At 39.5% G+C, this 27,917-nt stretch overlaps 1 protein-coding gene across 1 annotated transcript; it reads right to left on the bottom strand.

Annotated features, from left to right (window-relative positions):
• Positions 1–1,177: 1,177 nt before the first annotated feature.
• Positions 1,178–27,917, bottom strand: sdcbp2 (syndecan binding protein (syntenin) 2). The gene is made up of 9 exons (XM_080899730.1): positions 27,761–27,917; positions 15,318–15,369; positions 14,434–14,530; positions 10,151–10,251; positions 9,189–9,353; positions 6,936–7,111; positions 5,532–5,703; positions 3,350–3,441; positions 1,178–2,701 (listed from the first exon to the last, which is right to left on the bottom strand). Exons 2-9 carry the CDS (start codon positions 15,366–15,368, stop codon positions 2,647–2,649), a joined length of 909 nt encoding a protein of 302 aa, XP_080755856.1. The 5' UTR covers position 15,369; positions 27,761–27,917; the 3' UTR covers positions 1,178–2,646.

Below are 27,917 nucleotides of genomic sequence, written 5' to 3'. Positions count from 1 at the left end.
GTTTGATTCCAGGCAAACACAAATGTGCTTTGCGTCAGAAAGGTCACCTGGTGTAAAATATCTGGTGCCATATCATCTGGTGACCCCTTGTAACAAAGGAGCACTCAAAAGTAGCTCTTTAGCAAACAGCTAATTGTTAATGGTAGTAGCAACCATCTCAGCCGTCTTGGTTTAGCACCATTAGGTGGGCACATGTTTATTCTCAAGGCTCCTGTTCCTGAAATGTTTAATTGAAATACAATGCTAGATAATGAAGATTTGGCAAGCTGCTTTGATAATGACTTTTAGTCTCACATGCACAATTTGAATTAGATGTGGATATTTGATCTTCTTGTTTAATTACTTTAAAAAAAAATGGAATGCAAGGTACCATTCTTGAGCATGATAAAATGTATTTTGTGCATTCGTCTTTTTTTTTTTATGCAGCTATAGTAATATCTTCCAATGGTCACTTTTTAAAGATTATTTTGGGACTTTGGAGATTCCGTATTAGCAGCTTTAAGTCTATTGCATTAAAATATTCCTGTGGTGTATTTTTACCATGTGGAACTTTAAAGCCAAGGAGAATGCCTACGCTGGTACTACAGGTGTGCTGAAAAATGTAGCTGTACCCGACTGTCCCAAGATACACCTGAACTTCCTGTTGTAGTGTGCTGTTATGTCAGTGTACAGTGCGTGGGGGTGACTGATTATATATACATGTCCCCTGTAGACACATGTGATTTTAAATGCATATGAAAAGGACTACGGAGGATGTTTGGCTTTTCTTTTTTTTTTTAAATCAGACAATATTTGAATGTGTACTGTCACTTTACGCTTTAGTCCTTGTCTGACTGTGTGTGTTCCCTAACCTATGTAATAGTAACTAATGTAACAGAGGTGGAGTCATTTAACATCCTTCCACTGAGGACATTCAATGCCTCATGTAGAAATTTAGCTGACATCATAAATATTGCCAGATAATATCACGTAAATGAACTATTTTAATAGCAACAGTAGTGTGTACAGGTACAGACATCAGTAGGCTACATCTTCCACCACACTGTATAAAGAAAGAGCAAAAGCCCCTATATTAAAGAGCATGGAGGAAACATCTGCTTTGCCTTTGTGTTTATTCCCACACCAGCTGATCTGAAGCAACACGAGAAATGCAATGCTTTGAGACCGAACACGAATGTGAGCAGAAAGACTTTATTTGTTTACAACATTATCATGGTTACATTCGTATATAAACTTTTAGATTTTTCTAGCATTTGTTTTTACAGAATGACAGCGGTTGTTTTTTTTAAATCAGATTGCATACCTAGAAAATTAAAGGAATACATGCATCCGAACATGAACAGCATTAAAAGGAGAAATTTTATATAACAAGTAGAAATTCACAACTGTGAGCTCTGCTGTGAGTCTTGCTGTGCTCATCAGTCAAGGAAGGAATTTTAAAGAGGATAGGCCTTTAACAAAACTTAGCAGAGGACAGCAGTTCACTGGATAAACCCATGACGCGTAATTTAAATGCTTTCATTTGACCGATTGATTTTTCAGCATCAAATTTAAGCTTTTAGTTTTCTCTCGTTAACATGAAGCATCACAAACACAACAATTATGAAAAAAAAATTGTTGGAACTTGAAATGAATATAGGAGAGAGGACCTCTTATAAGGTTAATGGAAAGTGCACTTAGTGGGTCCGCCTGGCGCCGACCCCTCCATTCAAACACCAACTGTTTCCTCGATTCTTTGAAGCACAAAGCCTCACAGGACTCCTGCAGCCTGTGGTGCGCTGGGCACCTGCTAACTCATGTTTTTTTACTCTGTCATAGCTCTTAAAGAGTGTTTGTGGACAGTCCCAGCTGCATAGGTTAATGATAATGTACTGCTGCTCCCTTTCCTTACACTTGCTCCGCAGAATGTGCACACGCACTATCTGCAAACTTAATGTCAGAGGCTTGAAAATGCGTTACAAGGATATGTCGCCATCTCTTGGAAAAAGCGGAAACTGCTACTCAGACCTGGGTGGTGAAATGTTGGGATTCTTTTTAATGTTGAAAGAAAAAGAAAGAATAGTAAACACCACCATCACTTTCACTGGCCATGTAAAAATGACTGTACACTGGAACCCACAACACACCTCTTCATATGAGTCTGCAGGTGTTAATTCAGCTCAGATTATTTACACGTTAGGGGTTGGGTGCAGGGATCAGGAGGGCAGCTGAATATCTGCGTGGACGGCTCTGATGGCTGTCCGTCAGCTTTTACAGCATTATGAAAAGGTGAATGATTCATCTCCACACTGAGCAGGAAGCTCTGGACTCATGATGGTATGCATGGCTTTTTTTTAAAAACATTTTTTTTTTGTTTTACTGTCCTTAATCTCAAATACAAAACAAGAAAAAAAAAACATATCAGAGTACTAGGTTAACATATAAAACATACTAATGTCAGCAGGTGAGGGAAATGTAGAAAAGGTAAAGAATAGAAAAAAAGGCATCTTAAGATTATGTTAGAGATGAGCAAGGGCAGGGTTGGTGATTGTGATGTAGGAGGAGGTTTGGTTTGATGACAGAAATAGAGAAAAAGACATAAGGAAAACAGAGAGAAAGAATCTGCACTGTAGACATCTTGACATCCTCTAGTCCTCTTCCTGGTCCTCACACCTCTGGGACAGAGTGATCCATGGCTGACCGCATCAGGCCAGAGGACATCCTGGAACACAAGCACACAACCTGTCAACAAAACGCTGCATGGGTTCCTGATCTCTTGAGCTGGGCACTCAGCTACTCTTTAGAGGGCATCACTGTTTCACTTGTGACAATAAGCACTGTCTGAATCAGTGCAACCACACTTCTGAGCATTTAATTCTCTACCCCACCATCACTAAACCAGGGTCTGTGTTCATCTGCACGGTGTGGCAAATGAGAGACCTGCGCCATGGCCCTGCTGTCTGTGGATCAGGAACAGCAAAAATGCCTCACAGATAAATACCTTCAAGGGACTTGAAGATAAAATTCTTGTGGAAATAATAACCATTATGTTTTTCTTTTCTCCAGTACCAAAAGCAGCACTGATAGCATTGGAGCTCATCTGCATTCTGGTCTTCGATAATTAAGCCCTGTGGTCCATTTCATGCCTAATTTCAGTACACATCTCTATTAATTACTCATTTAAACCTTTAAATTTGCTCAAGGGTGGTAAGCAGTATGTTAAGATAATGTTGGCTAGTCAGGCGAGAGGTGACTCAATGTGACTCTATGGCTTATTCCACACAGATCGAGCCAAACACATTGGGTTTGACTTGAGATCAGATGTTAATAACTGATGCATGGACAGAAAAAGTCTCTGCTGCAGTCCTACCTCTTAACCATGTGCTCGTAGACAAACTTAGGCATGATGGTGATGGTCATGGTTGTCGGAGAGGTGGTCAGGATGTCTTTGATCTGAGAGTCCTGGAAATTTCCACACAGGCAGAGGCACATGTAAAGGCTTTGTGTAATCAGTGCAAAACAAACACACTCGCTTCACAGTTTCACTCTGTTGTTTAGACGTATTCCAGGAAACAAGAAAACAAACAAACAAAAAATGGTCTGAAATACAGCACAACTGCTCTACGAAGGCCGAGGGAAGCAACACAAACACAGGAGTAGCTGAGAAATTGGGGTTTGTTGTTTCAAGACTACCAAACAACTACCAGGTATACAAGTGCGACAGGAAACTTTGCCTTTACGCTTTGTCATTTTCAGACCTTTAAAAACAACCTACAAGTTGAATGCAATAGATGACTCGTTACATACAGGGGTTTACATATTTGTTCTACCAGAGTCAAGGGATGCAGGCACAGCACATGCTGCTGCTCTGCTGAGCTAAGCTACTCATTAGATGAACTTAGGCTCAAGCCCAGTCACTACATAAGGCATTGTGTTCATCATAAATGGTCTTGTAATTGGCAGCTGGCTGCTAGTGGACATTCAGATGTGTAGGTCACTGTCTTAATTTGTTTGCCACACTGTCACATATTTTGCTTTGGGGGGGGGGGTTTACATTGAAAAATCAGAATGTAATAAGATCTGGTCAGTAAAATCTAGTTACTTTCCAGGATAGCTAAAACTGTCTGTACAGATTCCTCCGATATTGGTTTCCCTTCATTGGCTCCCTGTTAAATCCAAAATTGAATTCAAAATCCTGCTCCTCACATACAAGGTCTTAAATAATGCATTATGTATTTCTTCTTCAGTCACCTTTCTCACCCACTATGTGTTAATAGACCTCTCTCCATTGATTCATACTTATAAATCTCTGGGTCTCTTCCACAGCATGTCTGTCATCCTGTCTTCCTTCTCTCACCCCAACTGGTTGCAACAGATGGCCCCGCTCCTCCCTGAGTCTGGTTCTGCTGGAGGTTTCTTCCTGTTAAAAGGGAGTTTTTCCTTCCCACTGTCGCCAAAGTGCTTGCTCATAGGGGGTCATATGATTGCTGGGTTTTTCTCTGTATGTATTATTGTAGGGCCTTGAGGCGACTTTTGTTGTGATTTGGCGCTATATAAATCAAATTGAATTACTCATGAAAGATGAACACTGCATTGTGACATCTTCCACAAATGAGTGATGCTTCAATCTGAGTTTTTTTGTCATCATCATCTTGTTTTAACACTGGTGTGAGGGGCAGATAAAACTGAGGAACCGCATAACGTGATGCTGCATGCTCAAGGACTAGCAGCTTATCAATCCCATGATAAAGCATGACCTGATCTAGGTCTTTATTTATCTTTATTTATTAAATGACCAGACTTTAAACTACAAACTAAACTCATTAGCTCATCACTGAAGTGTTTACTGCAGTCACATAGACATATCAGGGGAGCTGAAGGCTATTCTCCCAAAGACCTTTCAGACCTGTATGCTACATCTGTCTTTTATATACTGTATGAAATTTGCCAGCTTTTATTCACATTTTACTACAGCTTGTTTGTTTTTTTATTTATTTTTTAAAACATCCACAGAACCAACTTGCCGTGATCTCATTGGATACTCTCACATGGTGAATCATGGTTCTATGAAAGGTCAAGTGGTGCAGAAAGCCAGAAATTTTCAAAAGCAAAGTGAATGCTTCCATAACCGTGAGCACTGCAAAGGTGCATCAAATCGATGTGCAAACAAACCCGAGATAAGAACATGTTGCAAACCTGCATCACAGGGTAGACAGAAACTACGCACCCACTGGAAGCAAACTACTCAACACTTATTAAACACCTCAGAGCTGGGGAGCACTGCACTTACTTAACACTGCTGGGCGTCCCTGTGTTTTATTACGTTCTCCTATTATGGAAGCAGCCATCTCAGTGCAATCTTTAAAATCAGTCACCAAACATCTGATGAGCATTGCAAACGTTCTGAAGTCACTGTCATTTTCGGTCCATGGTATTCTCTATACTGAACTTCATCTATCATAATACAGATTCCACAACACACACAATATGACAAAATATCCTACCAAACTATTAGATGAAAAGCCTGATATTTGCACGAGTGAGAGTCTGACCTTGAGTCCGATGACATTCTGTCCATTGATTTCACAGATGTAATGTTCAGTCAGCAGGCCATTGCGGGCGGCTGAGCCATCTTTGACCAATGAGGTGATTTTCCCATTCTTGTAGATGAAGCCCACGTGACCAGAGCTATCTTTGTGCATGGTGACGGTGCGCTGAAATGGCCTAGAGACACACACAGGAAAACATCAATAATCCATATGCAGAAAGTCTTAGAGCTTTTGCTATAAAGCAGCATACAACATGCCTGTCATCACAGAACTGTGACTCAGAAAAAAGCATTTCATAACAGTCGAAAAAACAGAAACTAAGAGGAGAGATGACATGTGTGAAACAGTCAGAAGAGGGAGCCAAAGATCTCAGCTCCACAGAGGCTATGATACTGCAACAATACCCCAGCAGTTTAAATATTTTACAGTTTTACATTGGAAATCTGCTCACACATCGATATCACCGAACACATCCTGTTACAGATTCAAAATCCAAAGTGTAGCACTTCTGTATAAAAGGCAAGGTAATAATACATCGGCCGAGTAGTCAGAGATCCTTTGATCCTTTTTGTGTCTGTTCTGTTCTGATGTGTCTAGTTTTAATGTGCACTGTAATATTTATAATTTGCAAGCCCGCAGAGAAATTAAGACGTTCGCAACAATTTGTTCTTAAACCAATGGTGCTACCACTTAGCCTCCTATAGGAACACCGTAGGATACACTTATGGTATCAATTTCAAAATGCTACGTCGCCTCATTCTCAAGTTATCACATTCACAAACATAGGTGTCCAACCGTTTTACCACAGTCGAAAATGAATTTTTGGTGACTCTCATTTCTGAAACAAAACTGAGACTGAAACCAAATAAAAAGTCATCTTATGATGAACACTGAAACTTAATGAGCACCCTTGAAAGTCAAAGTTGGACGAACAGAAAAACTATGACAAGAAAAACATTTCATGAAAAGCTTATTATTCAAACAGTTACTGGAGATCTTGTGAGAACCAACAGCACACTGTAGATGCTAGCTTAAAATGGACAGAGTCTGCTCAACTCCAGCTCCATATTATTATTATTTCAAATTCACAGTTAAATGTAATGCTTGAGTTCAGGATTTCTGCTCTTGGAAAATGGGTAGCAGAGAACTCCGCAGGTCTATGAGACCAGAAGTCTTTTTCAACTACAGCTATTGCCATCTGGTGGCCTACAGAAAGAATGCAGGTGTAAGGCGCTGGCTTCATGGCTTCACGACCGACATGCACATTTATATAGAAAAGCACTCCACTTAAGCTAAACACAACCATGGACAGAATATGGACCAGCTGTATGACATCTGTTATGTTTGAAGCATCAAGTCCTGATATAAGGTTTGACAAGCCCTGCTGCACACTACAAGTCCCCTCACCTGTCCCTGACCACCAGCTCAATGCGGGTCTCAGACGCAGCCTTCAGAGCTTTGTGGGCCTTGTCCGCACTCCATCCAGCAGAGTTCTGCCCGTTGATCTGCAAGACCTGGTCCCCAAAGCGCAGCCCAGCCAGGGCAGCGGGGGAGTTAGCCTGCACCAGCTGGACAAACACTCCCTGAGAGAAACAGATAAAACATTCAAAGTGTGAGGAATGGAGGAAGAGACAGAAAACAGATGCAGGTAGTGGAAAGAATACAAAAGAAGGTGACAAGGACACAGAAATGGGCCATAAAAAGGTAAACAGGATGTTTATGTTCTAACTATCCAATGAAAATGTTTTGTTTGATGGATCTGCGATATAAAAATACATTTGATAATCTCTATTCTTAGGTCTCTTCTCTGGATTCTATGTTAACCTGAATGCAAAGCTGACTATACTCCTTGGTGCAGAAAGAAATCAAGAGTGCTTAATTTCAGGTCCACAATGATCCCCAACACACTTATTTCAGCTTACTTCACATAGGGCTCATTGTATCAGAACACAAAGTACATGATAACTTAACTACATTAGGAGCCTGTTAGCACTTTCAAGCTACCTGAGCTGACACTCCATCTGTGGTTTGTTGCTGACTTTTTTTTAGGTTTAGATATTCTAATAATTCACTCACGGCATCCCATCATGCCCATAAAAATGGTTCTGTCTTAAAAATGAAACAAGCACAAAAGCAGGTGGTTCCAATAGAGGCTTTATGAGTTTTGTCAAAACACATAAATGCTGTGCCCAGTAGTAAGTTACTCATATGATTTCAGGTAGCACAGCCACACTTACAAAGTAAATGTGTAACTAGACCTTAAAAAGAAATACGAACCTATAATTTTTAAAAGAACTGTAACACCAGACTAAAAGAAATCAGCACAATAACAGTATTACCCAACAGACACAAGGCACCAGTTTATTCTGTATCATAGAGCTGATGTCAACACAAGACTCATATGACAGCTTCATAAACACGCTCAGATGACCGACACTATCATCTCTGTGTTACTCACTGACGTGTTCAGTTATTTTTCTGATGCAAAGTATCACACAACCCTGCTCTATGGGCCCCTGCAAGGTAAGAGCAATTCAAACATTTCCCTCTGCCATGCTGCAGAATTCTATAATTACCTCTTCTTATCAATTCATATTACTTGGGCAGAGAACAGGACCTTGTTCTTTTGAACCTATAATAATTATTTTCCATTCAATCATACAGTGTCAACACTGACCTTCAACCTGACCTAAAAAAATCTTGATAAGCCTCACAATGTTCTCTCAGAGAAGGGTCTGTATTACAAAGCAAGCCCAACAAACCAAGGATATCTTTTCCCCATGCGGCTTCACTTACCCTAAAAAAGGGCACTTCAGCCAGGGTTTTCCAATCTGGCTATAAACATGTTTACATGAAAAAATAAATGCAGAAAAGGGTAGAAAAACAACAACAACAAAAATAGCCCACTGCAGAGTAGTCACATGGTAAAAGCGTAATTATTCATTTAAATATTTTATGTAGATATTACTTGAAATTAAAAGTTAGCTAAAGTCATTATTTCAACCCGTTTTCACTAGTAATGTTGCTAAGTTTATTTATACTTATAAGCTGTCACCCTTCATTATTTTGGCCTTCGTGCTTTTGGGATGTTCCTAAGCTGAGCTGACTTACAGCTTTGCAGGCTGTCTTCTACATGCAGCATCATCTGCATGAACTACACGCAAGTTTGTGTAGGTTCTGTACCTCTCTGTTTAGCCAAATAACACCTTAAAGGACATAAACATACTACTATAAGATAAGCTTACACCTTATGTTTTATGGCTCCATGCAGATTTTGGCACAGCCACATTTTTAACACACAAACAAGCATTCAGCAAGCATTTCCTTACAGCTTTCCTCTATTCAAAACACTATTTATGAGTGCCTGCATGTGGCACACTTAGGGGACATCTGCTATAAAAATATTCAGAGTTACACTGTCCCTGAATAAGCTCTGCTCTAGTTTAAGTAGATCAAACAGCTGACACTAGTGATCTATTCGCTGGAAGAAAAGATGTTTCAGACAGTTTGACCCACATCACAACTGTGATCCTGTGCTTAAGAACGCAAGATGTTAGTGTGGATTTCCTCAGTCACTGGTATGGTTTCAAAGGGCTGTTAATGACAGTCAGCCTGTGCTGAATAATTCATGAAGGAGTTGGCTTTTGGCTGTTGACTCACATTGTCGATGGCCCTGAGCCGGAGTCCAACCTTCTTGTCCTGGTCTTTGCAGAGGATGATCTCCCGCAGTCCTGGGCGGATTTCTGCCCTCCTGATGCCAATGTCTGCTCCGGTAACCGGCCGCACCATCCCTCCAACACCTGAGCCAGAGGGCAGTGCCACTTGCTGGAAAGGGCAAACAGCGAGGAAGGTGAAAAGGTTGAAAGACGTGGGTTAAAAAAAAAAAGAGAACTAGCAGGGGTGATTTAAAACAGATTTAAGAGCAAGGCTACATTAATATTCAAGTCAACATAAAAAGGAAAGCTGTATCACATAGAGTGGGAGGATTCGGTTTCATCTCCTCCTCCACCAGAGAATGACACGCTTTAGGCTTTTCTTTCAAAAACTTCTGTCGTTAATATGCTTTGAAATTAATTTTTTAAAAAGCAGGAAAATAACAGTGGAGGTGCAGAGAAGCAGCAAATGGCAAAGAACTCAGATGGTTAAATGCCAGGTGACAAAACTGAGCGGAATGTGTCGTCGCCCCCCCGCTCCTCCACACACACACACACACACACACACACACACACACACACACACACACACACACACACACACACACACACACACACACACAGTGTTGGAGGGGAGTGAAGAGCTCACACCCTCCCACACAGTGCTCCAGGCCTGCAGTGAGTCATTTAGTAATGTGGAGCTCCAGGAACACAGTACTGTTGCACTCTCACAACTCCTACATCCAATAAAAGCAGGTTTTGAGTCTTTAAATGTTGCTGGTTTGATGTGAGATTAATTATGAAGTTTTAAATTAAATGTGACCAGAATTTAGTGTAAATAAAATGCCAAAATGCCTATTATTATATCTTTTAGTCACAACTGTTAATAAATAAAAAACGAAACATGCCATATATCCACACATAATGGGGTAGCATGAAGATCAAAACACACACAGTTATAATGCTTACATTGTCAGCAACAGGCACCAGGGCCAAGTTCTTCTGCACTTCATCGCTGTTGAGGGCCAGCCCCATGTAGTCTCCCAGTTCCTCCAGATTTGGGTACAGGCCTGGGAGAACAGGCGGGACAGAGAAGGAGGTGAGTGGGTGAAAAACAAGGTCAAGAAGGAACTGAAATAAAGGGAGCAGTTGGAGGCAGACAGAGCAGGTAGAAGGAGGTTGATGTGGTGAGTAGGAAGGAAAAAACGAGCTTTCTACATAATATGCTACCACTTAGCCACAGTATATAGAGAAATATCATCTTGATCCACTGGTATGTCTGTGACCACACCTCTATGACCACCAACACAAATCTGGTAATGTTGTGTGATAAAACTCAAAATGAAGATGTTAGTGGTTCTGAAAGATCCTAGCATTGGGACCTCATTTGGTCCTCATTTAGAAATTAATGTTCAATCAGTGGTCCGAAGTCTGTTTGGTATGATATGGATCTCACTTCTGAGAAACACACAAACAAGAACACTGAGGGAAGATTGCTGCAATACAATCAATAAAAAGTTTTAGTGTCACACTCAAGATCATTCGTGCTTTCCTCTCAGTTAGATTATTGTAATAGCCTTTTAACAGGTATCGATTAGAAATCAATTAGTGAATTCTACATTGCCCAAAACGTGGCAGCAAAATCTAGGAGGACCAGGAAGAGTGCACATAATACCTCAATTTTACTCTATCTTAGTGCTTTTAAGGCCCTTGAATGCCTGGACCCAGACTACACTATACTGGAATTGCTGTCCCTGTACCCACCAGTGTACAGTCTGCTAATTTCTCCCACTTCATGCTTCTCAGTTGCAGAATGATGTGCCTGGCATACTCCAGCTCGCTTCATCTGTATCTTTTTTTAAAATCCCCTTTTAACGACTTAGGAGCAGACCTGCTTCTAAATTATTTACACTTTTTTAGGTTATTTTATTGTTGACTGCTGAGTCCCACTATAATTTATTCTGGACATTGCACTTGACTCTTGCTGAGACACTGGTAACTTATCCTTGAAGTGATTGAAATGATTATAATGTGCACTGTGTTTTGTAGCACTGGTTTTGATGAAATCCCATACAAATACATTTTAATATTTTTCTAATTAATGCAAAAGAAGTAAAGAAGGTAAAGAAGTGCTACCTCTAAACATAACAATGAAGACAGGTTTCCCGCAGTCACAGGTTTTTAAACGATTTAAGTTTGTTTAGCCGACCACCTTCTTTCCAACACTTTATATTTTATTCATGCCATCCATCACTACAAGGGCACAGCCTGAGCTATTAAGCTTTCCGCTGAAGAAATTTGATAATGAGCGGCCTGTGTTGCTGTGCAGTACAACCATTCAGACATCAGCACTGAGCTCCGTGTTATGACATCAAGCCCTCTATAACCTGCTATGGAAAGGTTTGCTTGTTGCTTGTATGTGTCCATTGTGTGTTCTTGTTTTGCCTACGTAAATATCCCAAAGATATAAAAATATAACCATGTAGTTTCATGCAAAGTGATGATACATGCCTGCCTGAATTTCTTTATTTTGGAAAAAGCAAAAGGAAGAATGTGTATGGTAGTATTCAGAGGAGGGAAATAGGTATCAGCCAAGTTGCTAAACACCTATGAAAGTAAGAATGAAAGCCATTTAATTACAAGTTAATCCCCATGTATGATGTTCTTATGTACTTTGAAAGCACATGCAACCACACCCAGAATGGATTGCCAGCAAATTAAGTCATATGTCTACCTGTTCTGTAGCTAAAATTATTAGTAGATTAAACAGGAAAATAATGAACAACTGGTAGCTGGTGGTGTAATTCTTGAAGTAATTTACTCACTGCTGACATGTTACCCGCAGTTACCAGAAAAGCTACAGCTTCAATAAGGAAGTGATTAAAGAGATTTAAACTGTACTGCCTGTGTGGGGGCAAGTGGCTTTTTTTCTTTTAAATAATGGTCTGTGACCAGTTGTGTTTGACCCTATAATTTATCAGGAAGGTCTGACAGGAACTCATTGCTTTTTTACCTTTTCTGTGAAAGGTTGTTGCTATTGGATTCTGACTTCCTGTTTTATAATCACAGAAACTTTTTTGAAAACCAGTGAGGTCGGTTTACTGAGGACAAAAGTGGAAATGAAACAAACTAAGCAGTAGATAGGTGGTATATGTTGAGCGCACCAGAGAGTATGACAGGACAGCAGGAGGGAGTAGTTTAATGATTCTGATCTATTAATACATCACTGAGACAAAATCTTAGTATCATATTCTTATTTTAACATGATCTGAATATGCCATTTTAATAAAATATACACTCCACCTACACACTCAGAAATCCCCCAAGGCACACTAATAAATGGCAGGTCTGATCATGGTATGGAAGAGAAGCATAGAGACAGAGAAGCACCCACAACTCGTTGGTCAAGCCTTAAGCAAACAACAAAATATGCTAATTCAAAGTGCAATCCTACAATAGGTCCTAATTAAAATCACTGAATGTGCTCTGCTATATCAGAAAATGAGAATACTTTGTCATAACAGTTGGCCTGTCCTCTCTGCTTTCCTGGTCTATCTTCCTATGCTCTCTTATTTTATCTCTTTGGTTCACCTCTCCCACACATGCCTGCTTCACATGCTCCCACACGGGCAAGTATTAGGAATGATAATGATTTCTCCTTTTTTATTCAATGATGTTCCGTTGTCCTCTCAAATTAGCAAAGCAAAGAAAAGACTACTGGGGTGAAGTATCAACAGTAACAACCTGTGAGCTCTGTAAACAAGGACCTGAATTCAAATCTCCACACTCCCAGGGATGATTAGGATGAGCATGAAGGATGTCCTGTTTTACTAGAACTAGAAATCTCCTGTCTTAGAGAGAAGCTGAAAAACTATTCTATGCATTTATAACATCTAGGATTGACTACTGTAATAGGGATAGGGACTAGAAAGAGAGAGCATCCTATTAAATTCAGAATCGAATTTAAAATCTGTCTCTTCACATATAAGCGCTTGAAAAATAATCAGTCTGTTACTTGGTTATTTGAAGAGTAGAATGGGAGGCAGAGCCTTCAGCTTTCAGACTCCTCTTCTGTGGAATCAGCTTCCAATCTGGATTTGGGAGACAGACACCTTCCCTACCTTTAAGATTAGTCTTAAAACTTCCCTTTTTGCTAAAGCACATAGTTAGGGTTGGATCAGGTGACCCTGAACCCTGCAGTTATGCTGCAATAGGCCTAGGCTGTTTAGGGCTTCCCATGATGCACTGAGCACTTTTTCTTCACTCACCTCTTTTCATTCTCATTTAATATTAGTTATTACTAATAGTAATTACTATTAATATAAATATGCTAGCTCAAAAGAGGTCATCTGATTGTTGGGGGTTTCTGGCTATTATTGTACGGTCTTTTCCTTAGAATATAAAAAACCTTCAGGGAATTGTTGTGATTCCGCAGTATAGTAATAAAACTACATTGAACTGAACTGTTTCTGTTCAGTTTGTTCAATCGAAATGACAAGACACCCTGATATTGTTATTGAACAAAATGAGTATATCCAACTAGGCTTATGTCGATCATACTGCCCCCTTTTCACCTCCTCCTCTTCCTCCCTCCTTTTCAACTCCGCCTCCTCCTCTCCCTTTTCCCTTCATGCCCTGTCCCACCACAACTGCCAGAGCCAGTCTCCATGGTGACTCATAGACAGCTATGCTGAGGTAAAAACAAAAGACGGAAAAGCCCACAGGACTTTGCATCCAAGCAGAGAAAGAAGAAATTGAATGAGTGGGAGAATGGGATAAGGGGGAGTGAAAATAAGTGGTTTTCTCTAATCTCCAAAGGCCCTTTTGCCCACTTTTAATCTTTTGTGGGGTCGTCATTTCTCTCGCCTTGCTTCCATCTAAATCCAACCCACTGCACAGTTCAGGCTTCCGTGCAGACAAAAACACAGAGAAACAAAAACAAATGCACAACAAAACAGAAACAAGTCACAAAAAGACAAATAATAGAATGTGTGAGGCCCCTTTACTCTAGTTATTTTCCTAAATAACTCCTAACACCAATCCCAGTCCTTTATCTTTCCCTTATACAACTGCAAAGTTCTTAACTAAAAGCTCCGAAACACAGGCCCCCCACACAGAGACACAAACACCAAGCAACAGAAACAAGAGAAAGAGAAACCAAAAGACAAAGAAAAAAAGGTGGTGGTGAAGGTTTTTAGGTGACAAAACAAAAACACTTTCTAAAGATTTTTAACAGTGTAAGTGACACTCACTTGATCCTGGCATCCCAGCAGTGGCAGCCTGGGGCTGGTAGGTTCCCTCAGTGATGGCTGGCATGGGTGTGGTAGTCTGGGCGAACTGGGCCTGGGCCTAAAAAGCAATCAAACACACAGTGATTTTTAAATACTGAATTAGAGATAACTGGGCTCAAACCAATACATAAGTATTTTACTGCTGGTAAGGAGACTGACTGAAGGATTTCTTTGCCTACAACAAATATCAATGGCTTTGGAGTGCAAAAATTTCCATTACTGTAAGTAGTTAATTTCCTGATTTCTTACAATGTTCAAACTTAATGTGGTATTACTGGGCTATACAGCTCAGCTTGACCTCTGCTATTCCTGCTAACTCAAAAAAGTTAAAAAGAATTATTAATTTTAAGGCTTATACCATTTTCAACAACCTTAACAGAAATTTTGACCAGGGGTTCTTAAACTTTTACACTGCCCTGAACATCTTCTGTGGCAGGCAGGTTTGATACTGATATCACAAAGTTATTTAGCACTCAGTGATTGCGATGCCATGTGAGTGTTATATGTTTATTATTATTATGTTTTCTGTTCTCTCTGATTCAAGTACCGAGTTAAATTAAAGTCAGAGGCACAAAGGATAGGTTAAAGGTTGGTGAATATCCAAACCTCCTGAGGAGGGACAAGTTTTACAAACCATTTTATTAAATTACCTCCAAAAAGGTCCCATTCACTGCTTTAGAAGCTATGGTGACTAAAGTGAGTTTCCAAAGAGGCTCTACAACATCAGTAAGACTTCTCATTTTGAAAATGAAAACCACATTGGGAACATATTTGTATATTTTACATGACCTGTTACTTACAAAGCCAGCACCACATTTAATATAGATTCACTTCAAAACCCTTACCTTAATGACCTTGTCGACCTTAAGGTCCTCGAGTGATGGGTACAGAGACATGCTGTGGAGATAACACAACCAACTGTGAGTGGAAATAACAAGATAACAACCCAACCAGATAAGCATCACCAGCTCCAGACGAAAACTGTCTTCATGTCATCCATTACAACTCTCTAATGTAATTTCGATGCTAGTGTTTGAAACGAAGAGTAATAACACAGATTAAGAGTGAATGATGCACACAGTCAAACACTCAGAAAGCCAAAGTAAGAAACTCTGCTCTTGTCTGTGAAGGTTCTCAGTCATCCAGGTCATCGTAGTCAAAGGAGCTTGCAAAGAAAAGCGTCTGGACTTCTTTAAGTTGCTTGAAGACGTTTCACCTCTCATCCGAGAAGCTTCTTCAGTTCTAAGGTCAAATGGTGGGGAGTCCCAGATATAAACCTAGTGGGAGTGACCCCCCACAGAGGGACAAAAGGACCCCCTGATGATCCTCTAATCGCCTGAGCCAAGGTGGGAAACTGGGCGTGGGTCCCAATCAGCCAGAGTTTTGGGTGTGTTCATCTGCTCTTGTGCACTTCACCACTGAGTAAAACTGTATTTCTGGCAACTTTCTGGGGCAACATGGCATGTGTGTGTGCATGGGCAATAGGAGCAAAATCCATGCTTTCTAAAATAATGAACTAAAACAACACTACAGATAGTTAGAAGCACATAAAATAGTAAATAATTGCACAATAACCAGTAAGTGTCATATCATACCGTTCACAGTAAAACCGTTATAATGTTGGGCAACGATAAGAAAATGAAATATCGCGATAGAATATGGCTAAAACACACATGTGCAGTGCCTTTGTTTTCATACACACATGGCGGAAAAAGCATGGCGGCAACGGAGAATGAGAAGGGCGAAAGCGGATCGTTGAATGAAACGGATGAAGCAGAATTGGTTTGTAAAAATGCTGCAACTTCAGTGGTGTGGAACTGGTTTAGCTTTTGTCCGTCAGATACACAACAAAGCACTATTTTTGGTAGAGCATGCTAGCGGGCCGTCGTTATTACCGTGTTTTTTGGAAAATATGGCACACTTAAAATCAATCCTTTGATTTTTCTGAAAATCGACAGTGCCCCTTATAATCCCGTGTGCCTTATGTATGAATTCTGGTTGTGTTTACTGACCTCGAATTGATTTTATGTGGTACATGGCGCTAGGGCTGCTCAATTAATCGAATTTTAATCACGATTACGATCTGGGCTTTCAACGATCATTAAAAATGACTGAGCCGATTATTAGCCCCTCCCTCATTTATCCGCGACACCTTAAAGGCCGGTCCGTGAAAATATTGTCGGGCATAAACCAGTCCGTGGCGCAAAAAAGGGTGGAGACCGCTGATTAAGAGGACCCGAGGGAAGCTCGGAAAGCTAAGCAGAAGTTATTTGGAGAGTGACTGCCGTTGGTTGAAAAGAGTTAAAAAAAAAAAAAAAAACTTCAGTGGTGTTGCACACTATTTTATATTATTTTTTTAAAGTCATTGTTAACCCTTTAAAGCCGGTCAGAGCAGCACGCTCCGTTTTGCGTAACTATTTTTAAATCCCTGTAGAACCTGAACCGTGTAAGCTAGCGCAATAATTTGTTTTGCATATGAAACCGGAGGAGTTGTACTTACATCTGATGCCATCAGCTTGTCCTCGGTCACGGTTTCGTTCCACATATAGCTTTGCAAAAACTGCATAAAAAGCGCTTGCAGCAACAAAAACATAATATTCCAGAAACACGCTTTGCCGTTCCTATCAGCTGTTCGTAACACTTCCCACAGTGAAATGATGCACATGCTGTTTTCTTTGCAAATTTGCATCATAGGATTGTTTTTTGTTTTTCCTGCAGTATATAAAAATTGCTGTATCTCCAAAATAAAACTATGAAGACACTCAAAATAAATTTCCTGTGGTGGGAAACTATTTTTTGCAACTTTATTGTATTTAAAGTTTTGAGGGATAAACCTCTTAAACTTCTCCAAGTAGAAATATGGTTCTATAGTAGGTCTTAAAGGGTTAAATAAATATCGTCAAATAATCGTGATCTCAATTTCAGTGAAAATAATCGTGATTATCATTTTTACCATAATCGAGCAGCCCTACATGGCGCTCGAAAATCTGTCAAATGTTTCAGTATGACTTTGCTAAGCTACGAACCCGCACCGCTTGATGGATTGTCGGAGCATTACGGCTATCGTAGGCAGGAGCGTCGCGGAGTGATACGTACTGTGCTTCAATTACCGTATTGTGTGTGTATAACCTCTTTTTAAGTTTTGTGGATATTATGCATGGTTATGCTGAGGATATGTCGGCCAATTTCCACTGGAAATGCCTTTTGGTTAAACTGTCAGCAAGGAATTTACATTTGCACTGTTAATTTTTATATAGCTTTAATGCACAAAAAAAACAGCTGCTTGTTTAAGTGAAAATACGTTGATGGGTTTTTTTGCACTAATAAAGTTGTGGAGATGTAAAGTATTTTGTCTAGTGTCAATTATATCGTCAGTTATATCGTTATCGCAAATTTTCAAATGTATATCGTGATAAATATTTTTGGTCATATCGCCCTGCTCTAATAACCAGCTGCTTTTCCATTGAGTCCCTCATCTTGTGGTTGGTCTCCACCTCGGCACACTCAGTGAGCTTTTTACATGTTTTAAAGACTTCTTCTAGCAACTAATTCAACTGTCGCTGTATATCGAGATGAAATAAATCAAATCAAATACATTTTCTTCACCCTCAGAAAATAACTGTTTAGCAACCTCTCACTTTGTATTATTATTGTATTGCCAAACCGTAAGCACATTAACACAGATTTAGAAATAGCATTTGGCTATTTCTAAATCTGTGTTTCTAAATCTGTGTTAGGCGGTGAATAAATCCAAGCTAAGGTGACCTTTTGTCCAGACAGTACATGGAACAGTTTTCCATAGTTTAACATTAGCAGCAAAGCTCCAGAAATGAAGAACCTGGCAACGAATGGCCAGGTGAACACACAGGCACTGTCAATATATGTAAAGGACCATAGAAAAAACAAGGTCACTTATTCCAATGTGTGTCACCTAGGGACACAGTTATCTTCTTCAGTCTTGTTTTAACACTGGATGAATGAAGGTGTGCACATGTGTGTGCTGACTTTGAACTCACATTACCGTAAATGACGTATTCTGGACAAAGTAGACATGACACAAGGTATTTTGGTAGAATGTGTACAGTGCACAAAAGTAGGACAATATATAAGAAAGTCTTTTAATCATCTCCTCTGAACTGTGGTAATGATGAAGGTCTCTGCTAAGGTTCAACAACATTGCACTGAATAACACTCAGGTCTGTAAATATAAATGAGTTGTACAGAGCACATGCGGCTTGCCACACAACATAATATTGAGTCAACACAGGTGGAGGAAAAAAGACTTATGGAGAAACACATAAGCAGAGAGTATTAGCTCTCAGCATCCTACAATGGCAAAAACCATTATAATGCAACCTGGACTCCTTTGCGGTTTTAGTCTAAACAAAATTCAGGCCAGAAGACATTATCATGAACACAAACAAACAGCTGGGTGCAACAGGAAGAGGAAATGAGAGGTAGTAGACAGTCAACAGTCCAGCAGAACAGGCTAAGACATGCAGTGGCATGGTTACGCATTACAAGGAAGCATGTCTGCATCTGGTGTATGTTACTGTAGAACCTGCTCGCTCATTTGCTTTGTTATACAATAATGCTCATGTTTTCCTGTACTCTGGTGCCTGGTAATCTGACACAACAGAAAGTTCATGGATGCTTCTACAGGACAACACCTTATGTAAAAAAAAAGTTGGTTGTCCAAAGTTTATGTAAAATAAACTATAGCATCCTCTGGTAACATGCTCAGGTAGCATGTTGACTCAGGTCCTGGCTTCAAACCAGCAGGTTTCTTTGGGTTCCCATGCTGATTCATCTCACCAGGACATTGTCACAAAACAGATTCTCAAGAGTTTCCTGCTACTTTAATTTATTTTATCTATTTGCTCAACGTTTTATCCTTATTATTTTGCAAATTGTTATGTTTGTTGTTGTTATTGCTTGTGTACAGTGTCCTTGAGTGTTTTGAAAAGCGCTTTCTTAAATAAAATGTATTGTTATTATTATTATAATTCTTATTATTATTGTTGTCAAGAGATGTATTCTAAAACACTTCTTCAGCTGAGAATCAGAGAGGAGAAACACACAGTTTTACTTGCATGCAAGGGCAGTACAGAGCACTCGCACTGAGAGTGAGAGCTCTGAGACTCGCAGCTCTGAGACTGCCCTGGTCTTTATTTATACATCAGTGGGTGTTTGTTCCTTACATTGGAATGTGGAGGTGTCTGTGTGTGTGTGTGTGTGTGTGTGTGTGTGTGTGTGTGTGTGTGTGTGTGTGTGTGTGTGTGTGTGTGTGTGTGTGTGTGTGTGTGTGTGTGTGTGTGTGTGTGTGTGTGTGCGTGCGTGTGTCAGAGTGTGACCCCATAAACGACTTCCCTAAACCTGCTGGTCTGGAAAATTCAACAGTTCATCTATATGTAAAAAAGGCACTTAGACTAATACTGACATAGCTACGTTTATCCTACCGTAAAACAATAAAAGAAGGTACAACCTTTCCCATGCTCCCAGGATGTGGGTGTGAATGCCAGAGCACTCTGGAATGCACACAAAGCCTTTGCAGACTATTGAGGATCGCACATCCTATCACTACCATATGTAAACTTATATTATTAAAAGATTATACTGACTACCAAGTACAATTTTCTATTGACAATTATTATTATCATTATTGAATTAAGTGCTGACCTTCACCGTATATCAACCAGACTCCATTTTTGACCCATTCTTTTCAGTTTACTGTCATAGCCAGGGGAGGACAGACATTTGTTTAGAACTCTTAAAGATGTCGAAGAAGCAAGCTCCTTTAAGCGATTACTTTGGTGTTCCTCCACCTCCAAAGAAATGTCAGAAGGAGTCCGAACCGCAAAAGAAGGGCATATTCTCGGAAAAGTGGTTGCAGGAAGTGAGCTGCCTTCAAACAAATGATGAACGCAGAGATGTGGTGCATATTCCCATCATGTCTGTCCTCCTCCAGAAAATCTTATGCACGCAAACACGCGTTGCAACTTCTTATCTGGTGCGCATCTTTTATTTTGACAGTGCATGCACACGTGCGGACAACTTATGTGCACCCCTGATCATAGCATCCTAAAAGCAAAAGATACTTGTATAAGTTGAAACCTGAACATCTGTCCAAATGTTTCTTGCAAAACTGGTTTTATAAATAATAGCTAACTGTAATTGCTATTTTTCCTGAAAACAGTTTTATATCTTCTTCTTAGTAATATTAACATCATAATCTACTTTTCTTGTTAGGCACAATTTTTCTCAAAGAGATTTTATCCAAAACCAATCATTCATTCTGTAATAAAAACAATCTGCTAACGAGATTTCTTAATTGGAATTTGTGACAGACTCACTGCTGGAACTGTATATTCACTAATTCTATTTATGGTCACTGCTCAGCAGCCCATTCTGACCCTGGAAAACCCCACCTTTGTTGGTCTTGCATTCTTTAAATAACCCAGAGAACTCTGCAACAACTCCACTGTACTTGACCAAATCCCAAAACAAAAAAGAAAAAAGAAAACACACACTTACCCACACATTACCACGTGGGAATATATAATAGTGAAAAGCGGAGCTTCATAAACTTTATCTGCCCACTTCAGCAGCTGATTTGCTGCCACATACACCAAAAGTATTGATCTAAAAAATGACTATAAATGTCAATACCACAGCAATAGCAAAGCCTGGTTTCCATACAAAATCCATATCCTCATATTTACCTTAGTTTCACTTCATATTTTATTCTTGGTCCACAAAACCCCTCCCACACTGGTTCAGCCCCAGTTGCATGAGGGCAAACGTAATCATGGATCTATATTGCAAACTTCATAAACTATCTCTTTTTAATCGATAGTTTATCATTAGTAGCTGGAAAAGGTGAGCAGTAAAAAAGAAGTGTGGAAGGTGGAAGTAAATCAGTTTTACTGAATATGACCACTGTATCTGAACACTAAGGAAAAGCACAGATATCCTTTTTTGAAAATAAAACTTCTTTGCCCCACATTGTGTTGAGGTGTACACTACACCAGCGGTCTCCAACCTTTTTTGCGCCACGGACCGGTTTATGCCCAACAATATTTTCACGGACCGGCCTTTAAGGTGTCGCGGATAAATACAACAAAATAAAACTAGTACTGGTACCGAAAAAAAGAAGATTTATTCATAACACACGTGAAAAAACCCAGGAAAACCGAGTAAACGATATAACAAAATAACGCTGAAAACCGATAAAAACATGGAAAACCATACATTTCACACCTGAGCCTCAACTCTCGCGGCCCGGTACCAGTCCGAGGCCCGGAGGTTGGGGACCGCTGCACTACACAACAATTAAGCTTTTCAGCTTGTGATGTTTTGTTGTTGTTTAGTTTCCAGATAACAATCTGCAGACTTCATACATGAAAGGTAACAAGCAGCAAAGAACCGGGAAAAGCAGAGCGCATTACAAATGGAACATGTTGCAATGGATGAACTTTTTAAACCTCTTCATTTTCCAGCTACAGTGCATGATTGCCTGTGATAGGCAATCATGCACTCACACACAGAGGGCACTCGTGGCATATACCCAACTACTTTGTGAAAATTACTTTTTTAATTGTTACTGTATTTCATGAGAGGCTTTCAAAGACTTTCATGGATGTACAACATGATGATCTTTTTCTTTTTAGTTTGGTAGCTATTTATGTATCACGGATATTATCAAATATGTACCATTACATAATGGAAAAAGTCTTGTTTATGACATCAACACTAAGATGGCATTTACTGACAGGAATGAAAGGTGTTTATCTCTTGTGACATAAATCTTGCACTGGACACCTTTTCAAAGGTAGTTGTACTTTTACAATTCCAGTCTTGTATCTCCCCCAGCAGCAAGCTGATGAGGTCACTGTTATGACCAGCTATTAGATAATTTATCTTTGGAGAATCCGTCATCCTGTAGTGAGACGTACTTCAACTGTACTGCTGTCGACAGCAGCTGGTGACAGTAATCCTTGTTATACTCTGGAAACCCGCTGCAAGTTAGACAACCACAGTGATCAGAACCTCCAGCAGCTGGAGAACTGGTTCAGGTGCCGCCACACTAAGTTCACAGAAGCTGCTGGTCCAAGATCTTGGAGTCTGCGTCCATGGACAGGATGAATAACTGACTGGAGAGGCAGCTCACTATTGATTATTTACTGCTACAAATGATAAATATATTACAGTTTATAATTGTATTCATAAAAGCAGTGGTGTGCGTCAATGCCCCTCCTGGCAATAAAAATACATTCTAATTCAGTTGAAAGACTGTAATGTGTTGAAGAGCTCAAAGACTTCAACAGAATTTTGTTTTTTTTCCTAATGAAGATTTCTTGGTTTCCATAATATGAATACATTTTTTTTTACTAAATACCCACTGCTCTCAACTACCAAAACACTATCTGGCTCTAGGGCTGGGCCATATTATACCGTTCACGGTAATACCGGTATAATGTTAGGCAACGATAGGAAAATGAAATATCGCGATAGAATGGGAGTAAAACGCGCATGCGCAGTGTCTTTGTTTTCATACGCACATGGCCGATTGTTGAGTGAAACAGATGAACCAGAATTGGTTTGTAAAAATGGTGCAACTTCCGTGATGTGGAACTGGTTTGGTGTTTGTCCGTCAGATACACAACAAAGCACATTTTTTTGCAGAACATGCAAGCGGCCGTTGTTATTGTCGTATTTGTCGGACTAAGATGCTCTTAAATCTGGGAGTAATCTGGGTCCTAAACTCCGTATTCTTCAGGTCAAACAACACTGCAGCATCACTGAGAGTTAAAAACTGTCTAAATTCTTTCATCTTTAATAAAACGATCAGCATTGCTGCTTTACCAGGTTGTAACTATGAAGTTTAACTTCCAGGCATCCATGAAAACAAAAGTTATTACATTTAACGGAGTTAGAAGTTAGCAGGAAGCTAGCGGAAGTTAGCTCGCTAGTTTAGCTAGTTACCTAAGCATGATATAGCATGTTCTGACTGAGAGATTTCTGAAAAAAATCAAACGTACAGCTCTGCTATCACTTCCAACATAAATGAAGACAGGAAACTAAACAGCAGTGACGTTTGTAGGGTTACTGAAGTTGGGCTAGCTGGTATATAATGATGTGCTACGTGATCGCTACCGACACAGCTATGTTAGCATAACATAAACAGTGAAGCTGGAGGACGAACACTAACACTTTTCCACTTATAAAAGTTAACGTGAAGGTTCTTCATGGTTAGAGACAAATGCAATCACATGGCAGGATGCTGTAAACGGACCAAACTTCAGTCAGGAGAACAACTGAGATAATCCATCCACAATACGAGGTTAGTCATTAATATACTGCAACAACATGGGAATAGAGCAGCTGCCAGAGAATTCAACATTAATGAATCAATGGTACAGAAGTGGAGGAAGCAAGAAGAATGAGTTTAATAAAGTTTGATTTATCTGACTGCTTTGTTTCGCTTAATGTGCCTTATAATCCCGTGCACCTTATGGTCCGAAAAATGCGTACTGCACACTGCAGTTTAATGTTGCAAAGCACCTCTTTTTAACTTCAGTGGATATTATACATGGTTATGCTCAGGATATGTCAGCCCATTTCTACTGGAAATGCCTTTTGGTTAAACTTTCAGCAAGGAATTTGCATTTGCACTGTTACATTTTTATAAAGCTTTAATGTACATAAAAACCAGCTTCTTGTTTAAGTGAAAATAAATGGAAGGTTGTCTTTTTGCGCTAGTAATGTTGTGGAGTTGTATTTTGTCTCGCATCAATTATATCGTCGGTTATATCGTTATCGCAAATTTTCAAATATATATCGTGATAAATATTTTTGGCCATATCGCCATGCTCTATCTGGCTCTATAAATTATTTTTATTTTATGAATGTGCAATGGCAGTTAATGGTTCATTGATATTAAAAGGCCAACATTCACTACCTGGGGCTGCAGATCGAGGCACCCTTATCTCTCTCTCTTGCTCTTTATGAATGTGAGCTGTAAATGAGCAAAGAGGAAAGTAAATATATGACAGCTGTGCTAAGCAGTGCTGTTCTGCAAACCTTTGACGTTAAATGAAAATGAATTAATAAAAAAATAAATAAAAAAGAGCGACTCTATGTAGGCTTTGTCAGAATAAACTGGAAAATAACGAAGCATTTGAAGAGACGTGTAACCATATTCTGCACCAGGATGTAGACGTTAACATGGAAAAACCCAAGGCTATTGGTGCTAGCAGTGCTAATGTTAAACAAACTCTGGACTTTCTACTTCTCTACAAGCTCAGTTGTCACATCGTGACAGCTAACTGCGTGTCATGATCACAAGACATCTGGACACATATTTATCAAAACAAAACAGGAAATTGGTGAGGAGGATAAAGGACAACTAGGACCAAACTAGGACCAAAACTGAAGCTGAATAACAGAGTTCAGCAAGAAAGACAACAAAATGGAAAAACTAAATGGAGTCAAGTTAAAAAAATAATGACTTGCTCTCCATCCTGCTAATGCACCCATCACAAACAACTTCCCAAAGAAAGCTTATCCACATACTGAGGCAAATATAGCCAATCAAAAAAAACCCTGTTGTTAGCAACTCGTAATACAGCACATGACTTGTGGTGTAATGTCCATATGTCATATGATTCTTCTGAAATAAGGGTTATATTTTCAGTACCTGAAACTACTTTGCAGTACCTAAAATACTTGTAAATGTAAAATGTATTGTGAGTATTTTTAAATACCAAACATTACATGGTAAATGCTTTGTAACTCGCTGTATGATGCATTACCAAATTATTGTACTAATATGTGCGATATATCACAATCCTGTGGCAAGACATGCAGTCAGACACCGAGCTTAACACCAGTGAATAAAACTTGAACTCAGCCCGTAAAGTAAGCAAATCACTTGACCACAATAACATCTCACTCTCTCAGCTACTCCAGCCAATACTCTATTCTCTTCCTCCCAGTCCTCACATACAAGTGCATCATTGTGCCAGTGGATACAGAGGCACATTCTTGTACCTTCTACTGTTTACTTTTCAGCTCTGTTTGTTTGCTCTCCTTATATCCCTCCTTCATATCTGCAGGTTTTAGGTATAAGGGAGTAACCGTGGTGGAAAAAAAGGAGAGTCTGACCAACTTTTGCCATGACACAATCCCATCATTGACTCATTTCTGCATCTGCAGCTTAAAAGAAGTGGGCAGCTGATATTTCCATCAGCTAAATGCGCTAAAGTAAAAGCATTTATACTGCAGGTTGTCTGTGGCTGGTTATAATCTAAGATTGTTAGATTATAACCCTTGTGAGGAGCATTTCCCCAGCCTGTATTGTGAAAGTTTCACAATTCACAAAACTTCTTTCTTTTTTTTACTCTGCTTTTTTGGGATCTTAAGATAATTTCGAAATAAAGAAACCCTGTGGGGAAAAAAAGCCAAAGGGGAAATAGCTCAGACATTCATCTGAAACCTACAGGGCTGTGACTAGGCAACCATTTCAAAGAAAACTTACACAACACAAAAAGTCCATATCACATGGCTTTAAAGCAAATCTTCATCTGCATACACTAGAATAAGACATGGCCAGGAACAAAGCTTATTATAGTTCACAAAAAACACAACTACAAGCAGGTAATAAAAAAAAGTTTAATTTTAAGTAATTTGTCTTTTATTATTAACTTGTGGGCATGTAAAACTAACTATGTTTTTTGAAACTGGTCATAACTGAAAGTCAAAGGTGGCATGTATTGTACACAGACTGCATATAAAAAACAGCTGTACCTTTGAAGTCTGAAAAGTGAAGCCAAATCAGGAGTGCCTGAGACCTGAAATGTCTCTAATCGTCTGCAGGGGGAGATTCCTCACAATAAAAACAAACATCTAGTCGATGGTCGATCTAGTCCATGGAAAATAACCGTACTGCTGACCTAATCCATGACCTCAATAAACACTTTCCTATTTCCTGAATCCATGTTCTATATTACTAGTTTTGAATAAAATACAATGTTTATTTTGGAAATTATGGTCCCCAAATGAATCAAGAAGTTGGATAAAGCAGCGTATTCTTTACAGAATGACTAAGCATGACAGTAGGTGGCTTTACAGTAGCAGCAGCCATCTTTTACATTATTTTACATTTATATTATTGTTATACCTTATATATTTGTTATGACTTGCACTTGATAAATATGCTCCCTCAACCCTTCACTTATTATGAATAAAAACTAAACTAATACAATACTAGTAAAAGTATATTTTTAAAAAAAAAAAGCACAAAACTAAAGAGCAGACCCACTGTGGAAACTAAGAAAATATTTAAAAAGAAAAGAAATTAAAACGAAAACAGACAAAATAGACAAAACAACAATAACTCTGTCCTGGGAGTGTGAAGCAGGATCGAATAGAAGAGTGCAAGCAAAGTCCAAGTTCCCCAAAAACTAAAATACTGAATTAAAGCACTTTTCATCACTTCTATTCAGCCTGATAATATGGAGCCAGCGAAGCAAAAAGCTTGGATGGATAGTGGAAAGAAAAGAGAAGGCCAACTTCAGTAAGCCTGAACGAATTGGTTCGATCTAAGAATGTGGTCTTCCTGGCAGCTTATTCCGGTCTACTGACATGGCTGGGAAAACGAAAGAGGGAGGGAGAAGGACTGAAAAGGTAAAAAAAAAAAAAAAAAAGCCCACACCCTTGCTAATGTGCCCTATTTATCTGTACCACGTTACATTACAGGACTTAAGATAGCTAGCATACCGTTATGCTTTAGGCTGTTGTTTTAACGCTATAACAACACAGGAACTGCATTTTTCAGACGACTGGTTAGTAATATCAGGTTCGCCATTGCCATAATACTCTAATAATGGCTAAGCGTCTTTATGACTTTAATGAGGTCGTTCAGTTGCGTCTAAATCATATGACAATCATTAAGTTTTACGACACTAAAGTGTTGCGAATAACCGTTAGCTAACCTTACCGCACAGCCATTAAATATTAATGAGGTGCTTTAAGACGACGGGTACATTTTGGGCAGTCATAACGCTGCTAAAAAAAAATAGCTGAAATGAGAACACACTGGGAGGTGTGCATATCAAGAGAAAAGCAGCGGAGGAGCCGAGAAGCAGACCCCCTTTGTTCCGACATAAACAGCAGGAACGCAGAGAGCTAGCCGTAACGACGTTAGCTTGTAAGGTACACGAAGTCAGGATGTAACAGTTAATACTAGGAAGGCTTTGCTACAACAATTTGGTAAATGCCGTCTTACCTTTTAAATTTTTGGTTGAAAAGTCAGCTTAAACGCTCCTGAATTTCAGATAGCAGCGAACGCCTTTTTTTTTCTTGTCTCTGCTTCGCTGTGGCTCTCCGCCGATCAAACCTGAAGGGGACTTCTGGAAAGTGATGTCACTCCTGGCTTCCTGGTC

This window comes from Rhamphochromis sp. 'chilingali', assembly GCF_963969265.1.
Source record: "Rhamphochromis sp. 'chilingali' genome assembly, chromosome: 12".
Lineage (NCBI taxonomy): Eukaryota > Metazoa > Chordata > Actinopteri > Cichliformes > Cichlidae > Rhamphochromis > Rhamphochromis sp. 'chilingali'.
Note: the sequence above shows the minus strand (reverse complement) of the source record. Positions and strands in the feature narration are given on the sequence as shown.